The sequence below is a fragment of the Cyclopterus lumpus genome, chromosome 22 (assembly GCF_009769545.1).
Source record: "Cyclopterus lumpus isolate fCycLum1 chromosome 22, fCycLum1.pri, whole genome shotgun sequence".
NCBI classification, from domain to species: Eukaryota; Metazoa; Chordata; class Actinopteri; order Perciformes; family Cyclopteridae; genus Cyclopterus; species Cyclopterus lumpus.
In genome coordinates, this window is record NC_046987.1 from 2881844 (window position 1) to 2889961 (window position 8118).

Below are 8118 nucleotides of genomic sequence, written 5' to 3' on the forward strand. Positions count from 1 at the left end.
CATATGACTGATCATGGGCACAGTTTCTGGTCTACACCCTCCGAGGTTACGGGTTGGTTAGATTCAGGCAACTGAAAGCACCTCCATTGTGGCCTGGTCACACAAACATTAAAAACAGCAAGTGTTTCGGAGCAAAATCCATTAATTTCAATGGCAATGGTGCATTCAGTGGACCGGAGGCACAAACGCACACGGTTAAGATGGTTAGGGTCAGGCAACAAAAGGACTTGGTAATAGGTTAGGAAAAGGATCATGGATTGTTTTAACGTAATTATGTAACAACGTACGGCAACAAAATAACCTGACAAGGAAACACGCCAGCATAACTGTGTTAGGTTGTAGTGGATTTTATATATATTTGCACATGTAGATAAAAGAAGTTTATGTTTTAAATTAATACATAAAGAAAGATATGATAATTAATTTGGGATATTATGAGGAATATTCTGGAGGAATGTATTATGAAACATAAGAGAGGATCACTGTTTTATTATTCTGTTTTAATGACAAATGTAATGATTAACTGTATGATGCATGAGAATGAATGAATGTTTTATTGTTTAGACAATAGTTAAAATGGATGCCGATTGAAACCTAATGTGTTGCTTTTATTCGGAAGGCAGGATAATAGGGTTTTATTGTGAAGGGGAACTTCCTGTCCTTGACCGGAAGAGTGAGCTTTGACCTCGCCTGTTTACTAATTGGCGTAGCGAGTAGAACTGCGGCATCCTTTGAACTGACCAATGGAACTAACCTTTAGGTGTGAATTCATTTGCATGACCATACTAATAGCCGAGCATTTGATCTGGGGACATGGTTCTACTGGTCTGGAGACTCGAGACAGCCCCGGTCTGTGGCTCCTTGGGAGCTGCACTCCGTCTGTGGAGAGTTCCTCCTTTCTGGCCCCACGATCGTGAACGCTACATGAGTATTATCTTTGCCATTAAATATTGTTAAACTTTAACTCGAATCCTGAATTTCCTGCGGCCACGGGACCCGGAGCTTTGAACACGAATCTTACAATTGCCATAAACTCAGTTACGCAAAATAAATCAACGTGTTGACTTTCGGTTTCACAGAGAACACGGACCCTGTGTTCTTAGTTTGTGTGACTCGTCCACACTCAGTGGACGTTCTCGCTTGGTATACTCGGAATTTCACCACGTTACTCCTATTCCGCGTAATGTTGAAGAATGGTCGCTCAATATACCGCGTCACTCGTTGTACTAGGGGTTTGTTTCTACGACTAAGATGCAAACTCATTATTTATTGATCGTTACAAATCAACTCGGTGAGCCTTGCACCGCGGCCTGATGGTGGTCTTGACGACCTTTGAGGGAACTTAGTCGCCACAGTCCAGGACAGAGGAAACAGGTACATGGTACAAATGCATCTCTTGAATAACTTGTGTTAACTTCACCAGTTTGTGGGCTGAAACGCAGATTCGGTAATCTGCTGTAACTGGGAGGCGTTTTTCTGGAGGTGTCTGAAAATGACATGTACATGTTTTAAGCATAAAAGGTTTAGGATGAAGGAAAAGCCACATGCTGCGTTTACACATGAAAACCACATAGAGACCTTTGTAATACAATCACAAACGTTCCATGGTTTTCTACAGAAATATATTCCATCGCCTTCCATGCTGAACCGCTGACTGAGGTCCTACGGGTGGTCGTGTGATGATGGTGTCCTCCAAAGTCAGGAAGGAGTTTCATGTACCCATCTTCTATTGTAACGGCTAACTTTTGTCTTCCCACATAGTGTAGCCTATTTTGTAATTTAACAGTATGCTTTTGGTTCCTGGGACAAAATCCAAATGAACATTTTGGAAAAGACAAGGTTTCATTTTTTACAAACTCGAGATGGCAGTCTCTAGATCCAAAACAAATAATACATGGGGAAGCCTTCTCCCAGAATGTCACAGGCTGGTATCAGCTGTCTTCATCTTCGGGGCAGTGACGGAGTTAGCTAGCGTTGCAGTGTCATGATGGGCGTCCCGGCAGAAGAACACTGCAGGGTTTTTACAGGCCCACATTGCCACCTCTCCTCCTTTGCTGGGACTTGAACTGGACAGCCGGCTGTTATTATTCACCCCGACGCGACTCACGTAGCGGTCCCTTATCCTCTCCGCTTGGTTGACTCGAATATCCCGGTTCTGGGTCTGGCTGGAGAGGTACGCGGCAATGTTTCTGGTCCGATAGCCCTCCTCTCTGCTCCGCCCCAGTAACATGGAGATATTGGGGTTCCTCAGGGCGTAGATCAGAGGGTTGATGGCGCCGTTGGCCCAGGCTAGCCAGATGGCCACTGTGTCCATCCCAGGGTTGAACGTGTAGTCCCCCATTGCCGTAACCAGCCCCATCAGACAATATGGACCCCAGCAAAAGATGATGAAGACGATCATAATCAGAACCGTGGTGGCGGTTCGCATTTCACTGTAGAATCGCAGCAAGTACGCATATGTGGTCACTGGCCGGACTCGGATTTCAGAGAGACGAACCGTCTTGCAGATGTTGTAGTGACAAAAGCACATGAGGGAGAAGGGCAGTAAAAAACACACGCCGATAAGGCAGACGCTGTAAGCCGTCCCCATGCGGGAGGTCCCAGAGTGGAACACGTACATACAGTGGTAGAAACCTCGCTTATGGATCTCCGGCGTTTTTTGGACCAACAGATACCAAGGCAGAGAGAAGATGACTGCAGTTACCCACACGGCTATCAACAACTGAGTCGCTTTCTGGCGCCCTATTTTGGCCTGCGGCTGCCTGACTATAGCATAATACCTGTCAAAGGAGATCAAGGTCATAGTCAAGGTGGAGATGATCCCAAAGCAGGTGTTGAAAAAGCCGTTGGCCACGCAGAAACGGTCCCCGAACATCCAGGCGCCATCCTTGCTGAAGAGCATGACAAAGGAAAACGGCAGACACAGGATGGCCGTGAGGAAGTCGGACAGCGACAGCGACATGATGAAGGCATTGGTCACCGTCCGGAGCTGTCGGTGCTTGATGATGACAACGACGACCGCGGAGTTGCCGAGGCTGGAGAGGAGGAAGATGGAGAGGAGCACCAGGGCCTGGGTGGCCACCGTGATGCCCTGCAGGACGGAGTTACTCTCAGTGGCTTTCAGCACTGACGGGGTGGACGCCTGCTGGAACAGGCTGAGCTTGCTCCCTCTTTGGTCTCTGAAAGTCGACAGGTTACCTGTGTTCCCCACTGTGGCCTCTGTGGTGGCGGTCACCAGGCTGGTCACTATGGAAACCACGCTAAAGACACAACAACAACAAGAGAGAAAGAGACAGAAATCATTGTACATAATCTGGACACAATAAATTGTCACAGCAGCTCATGCATATCCCAAAATGTGTATAATGTTTTGATACTAGTGTGATACAGTACTTAACTTTTGGTACAAGGTACAGACACCAAAATAATACTGCTTTTTTTTCTTTTCCTTACAGTAAAAGGTCTGAATTTGTTTCCTGCAAACCAGTTAGTGGAGGTACACCTTGGCGTCCAGTCTGAAAGGAAATGTGCAGGAATATAACAGTGTGGCTGAGAAAGGGCAGGCTCCTTCAAAATAAAATATTGAGAACGGAGGTTATGTCTTCCTACAGCGCAAATAAAAAAATCCAATATCAGACCACTCTCACCACTGTAACTAATGCAATGAATTTGGTATTACTTTAGATTTGGAACATGCCACAGATTATAGATGTTTATTGTTTCCAGTCCTGAGGGAGTTGTTTTCAGGAATTTCCAGCGACGCTGTGGGGTTGATATCTAACTTTATTAAAAGGCCGTCTGTCAACTCCCCGTTAGAAATATGAAATCGATTCCCCATGCAATTTGTATGTCTGATGAAATGAGTTAGTTTCTCTGTTTTGACCGTTAAATATTTGTTTGCGTCAGCTATGGCTTCAGGAAAGGGGACTGTGCAGAAATTCTCTCAAAAAAAGGTTGAGTGGAATTTGTGGATAACTTGCTTCCCTCAAGTAATCCTACCACAAATGTGCACAATTTAAAATCAGAGAGAAGGTGGGTGGACAGACTGAGCTACCTTTGCACAACAGGAGAGGGGCTGCCCAGCTGGTTGCTGGAGCTCTGGCCGGAGTGGTCAGCCGTGTAGTTGGTGCCCTGCAGGGCCGTGCCAACGGGCGAATCCATCGACAAAGCGCAAACTCAGCACAACGAGAGTCATCCATCCAGATTAGTCAGTCCGCGTTGGTTTCATGGGACTCAACCGTAGCCGCCGACCTCTCCTCCTCATCCAGTTGTAGTTTTCCTATTTTCATTATGTCAAAATTCCTCAACGGGAGAAGGGAGAAAGACAAGGGGACGTCAAATCTATGTTCATGGGTTAACACTGATGTATCAAGCTCATTTAAATTCCCCCTCATAGTGAAATATCGAGGATTTAAATTCACGTTAAATATTCATATTATGATATATTAAACAGCATTTACTACCGCATGATACAAAAACACGTTTACAAGTCAATTAGCATGTGCAGCTGTTTTGAGGGTGTGGAATAATGTTATCCAAATAACCTAAACACAACCTCAGTTTCCTCATTAAAGCAATAACCCGGAAGTTAGCTACGTGTCTACATTCCGTAAAACAATCCAAAGTCGTATTGACATGCGCTAACGTTTGCGTATATAAATGTCCGTTATTCGGCGGTTCACTTGTCCCCCTCGTGTCCTTACCTCGGACCCATTCAGTCACAACGTGTCCGCCGTAATAAACTAACGCTCACGAGCCGGACCTCCACCGGCCGTGTCGGGTCCAACGCTTGATTTTCGTTCGTGGTTCGACCGAGCGCGAGCGCTTCCTCTGGACGGGTCCGCGAGAGAGAGAGAGAGAGAGAGAGAGAGATAACAAGAGAGAGAGAGAACGAGAGAGAGAGAGAGAGAGAGAGAGAGAGAGAGAGAGAGAGAACGAGAGAGAGAGAGAGAGAGAGATAACAAGAGAGAGAGAGAGAGAGAGAGAACGAGAGAGAGAGAGAGAGCGAGAGAGAGGGAGCGACAGAGAGAGCGAGAGAGAGGGAGCGAGAGAGAGAGAGAGAGAGGGAGCGAGAGAGAGAGGAAGAGAGAGAGCGAGAGCGAGAGAGGGAGCGAGAGAGAGCGAGAGCGACAGAGAGAGCGAGAAAGAGAGAGAAAGCGAGAGAGAGAGAGCGAGAGCGCACGAGCTCCCAGCAGGCTGAGCGTCCGAGAGAAAAGCACCTCCGTGTTCCTACTGGGCTGCGTGCTCTACATAATGTGGCCCTTTGAAAAGCCCTTCGTGGAGAAGAAAGTCAGTCCATCTTTCTCTCTCCCCACCCCTCCTTTCAGCTGCTTCAACGCCGCTGGAAGAGAAAAGAAAACCCTGCTGATTTCTGTACGAGGGGAAATGACATTCTCTATCCCTCCATCATGACAGCTCCGGAACCAGCGTCAGAGACCCCAGGTGTGGAAGCGATTCGGCACAACTGGCATCTCTCTCTCTCTCTCTTTCTTTCTCTTTCTCTCGGGCTCTCTCTACCTACTGTACCTTGCTCTCGCTCCCTCTCTGAAACCACGCCCCCCTCCCACACCCCATAAGAACGCGCTCACTGCTTCATAGTGACGTTTGATGCAGTTGCCATGGTAACTGGTGCTAGATTTTTGCATCCCTGTCCCTTGTAAAATGGCATTACAAGGTGTTTGCAAAAGACACTGTTACGTCAACCCTGCAACGCACTGGGTGTATCCGACAAGCAGGAGTTGACCCGATAATGGTTCTGAAAGTCTCGTCACAGCGAGTTTGTTGGTCTACAGACATTTCTGATGCTCGGAGACTAGTTAGACCAGATAACAGAGGACGCAAAACTATACGGTGGTCAGCAGCCAGCTGTGGTCAAACCACGAGCCACGAGCATTCTGGATCGCTAAGCCAACCGCTTCGTGAGAGTAATATTAAGTCTGGACCCCCTCTGGCCTTCAGAAATGTACATTTACCCCACATTAGACCCCTGAGAGGGAAATTGTAATTATTCATACAGGCAGTGATAAATGAAACATGACAATAACAAGTTGAAGCTGAATGAGAATTCTTCTGTTTATTGTTATATCTTTTGAGAAGGACAAGCTGCTGCAGTCCTCCTCTGGGGACGGGACCTCTCCGATTAATTGAATATAAGCTTTAACCTTTGTGTGTAAACAATGATGACAGAAGTACGCCGGAGTCCAATGGCTGGTCGAGCCCGGTGGCCTTGATCACCAAAGATGCACTCTTCACAGGATTTAGCTGAGCCGAGCTCCACACCTGAATACTGTGCAGTAATCTATAATCGCTATGAATCGCACAAAGCGATAACTTACTCGTCTTCAAGCCAGCTAACAGAATCAAACTGAAATGTACCAGATACGAAGTGGGTGCTGCGCAGGGCAGGGCGGCGCGATAGACGGGAATCGGGCGGCACAAATTTTTCGCCCAAGTTGAAATTCGCCCGCAGCTTTACTCGCGTGAGTTTCGACGCCCGACAAGTTATGCTGCGTTCACGCGTTTGGTGTGAACGCAGCATTAGGCTTCAGCCCCCCCAAATAATTTTGCATTATTGGCTTAGGTAGTTACAGAATGTGTCTGTTGGTAGTTAACAACTGTTACCTGATTACATTCAGGTTTACTTGAGGCAAATGAAAGGGAAGTTAGAAACTGTCTCCAGTGAGCGAGTGTGAACGAGCGAATTCGAAATATAAGACATAACAATCGACATCTCTCTATTCTTTGCATTAATATAGATTATTATAATATTTTTTTCCATTGAATGGTATATTTGACACTGAAGGTTTGCCCACCCCTGTCCTAGATGTTCAGTTAACGCAGCGTACTTATTAGAAGGTGCAATGATAATTATGTAAATCTTTTATTTTTATTGTTGGTGTTAATGGTTCCCCCAACAGTTACAGTAACTAGCTAACGGTGCAGTAACATGGGAGCCAAGAAGGGACCTCGTCAGGAAAGTCAAAATTAGAAACGAGTTTATCCGTCCTGGACAACCAGACCTGACAATGTATGAGAGAATGACCTCCATCCTTCCCTGAGCTGACTAAAGTGTCCACATGGTAATGTGCCTTACTGGAAGCACATATCTGTGTGAGAAACCTCTCTCCACTATGAACTTTAATAAATGCAAGTACAGGTCCAGGCTTCGTGATGCCCATCTTGAAGCTGTCCTCTGGGTTTCTACGGCGACCTCAATCAGGGCCAATGAGGCTCAGCTGTGTGAGCAGAAGCTGCCAGGTGGCAAGAAATAGAACAAAGTACAAATGTAGTCAGGATTGCATTTGTTGGTTCGGTGCAATGTTTCAATAAGTAACGTCAAATAATTTATATTTGCACTGTTAAAAACTACTATGAATATGTATAGAAACTGCTCGTTGCATTTGTTAAGTATGATGAAAATGACTTGAAGGTTGAAGTGGCCCTCCTGTGAGGCGACAACACCACAGTGGCCCCGAGCCACATTGAGTTTCAGGTCCATCAATCATGGCGGCTTCTCCAAGCTGTTTTAACTGTATCTGGCAAATCACACGTTGGCTGGTATACTACAGCTGTATGAGCTAAAAATAAAACATGTTTTGCTGTGAATTAATTGCAATAAATGTATGATAAAAATGCCAAAATAACTACGCTCTACAATTGTGTTTTTTCTTTTGAATGCCTAATTTGAATCTAGGCTCTTGCCCATCCAGACGAGAGGTCATTGTCAAATAATCTCTTTACGCATTTTTGTTGAAAGAGCTTTAATAAGCAAAATGAAAAGAAATGGTTGATGAATAAACCAGTTGTAACATAGACAATCTTTACATTCCTCTGACCCTCATGAACTTTGCAAGAGCGTGCCTCAAAGTGACTACGTGAGTGTGGACATTGGGTTTGGGCCAGACAGTTCAGTTGGAAATAAGCAGGTGAGCATAGTGCTGCATTTAGAAGCTAGAGTCAGGTATTCCCTTTAAGAGTTGGACCCAAAACGGAGCTAAAAGAGTGAATATCGGACAAATTAATGAAAATGTCACCCTCTGCTGGATGTCTAAAGAGCCAACTGTTTGTTTACAAGATCGCTATGACAACTTAAAAGGTGGTGATATGTTAATATTGGTT

At 45.7% G+C, this 8118-nt stretch overlaps 1 protein-coding gene across 2 annotated transcripts; it reads right to left on the bottom strand.

Annotated features, from left to right (window-relative positions):
• Positions 1-1485: 1485 nt before the first annotated feature.
• LOC117725434 (G-protein coupled receptor 135) lies at positions 1486-4886 on the bottom strand. Of its 2 annotated transcripts, none has more exons than XM_034525597.1 (3): positions 4704-4886; positions 4055-4279; positions 1486-3260 (listed from the first exon to the last, which is right to left on the bottom strand). In XM_034525597.1, exons 2-3 carry the CDS (start codon positions 4159-4161, stop codon positions 1919-1921), a joined length of 1449 nt encoding a protein of 482 aa, XP_034381488.1. In that variant the 5' UTR covers positions 4162-4279; positions 4704-4886; the 3' UTR covers positions 1486-1918. The 2 variants fall into 2 exon arrangements, with proteins under 2 accessions (XP_034381488.1, XP_034381487.1); XM_034525596.1 differs by having other exon boundaries at positions 4055-4302.
• Positions 4887-8118: the final 3232 nt, after the last annotated feature.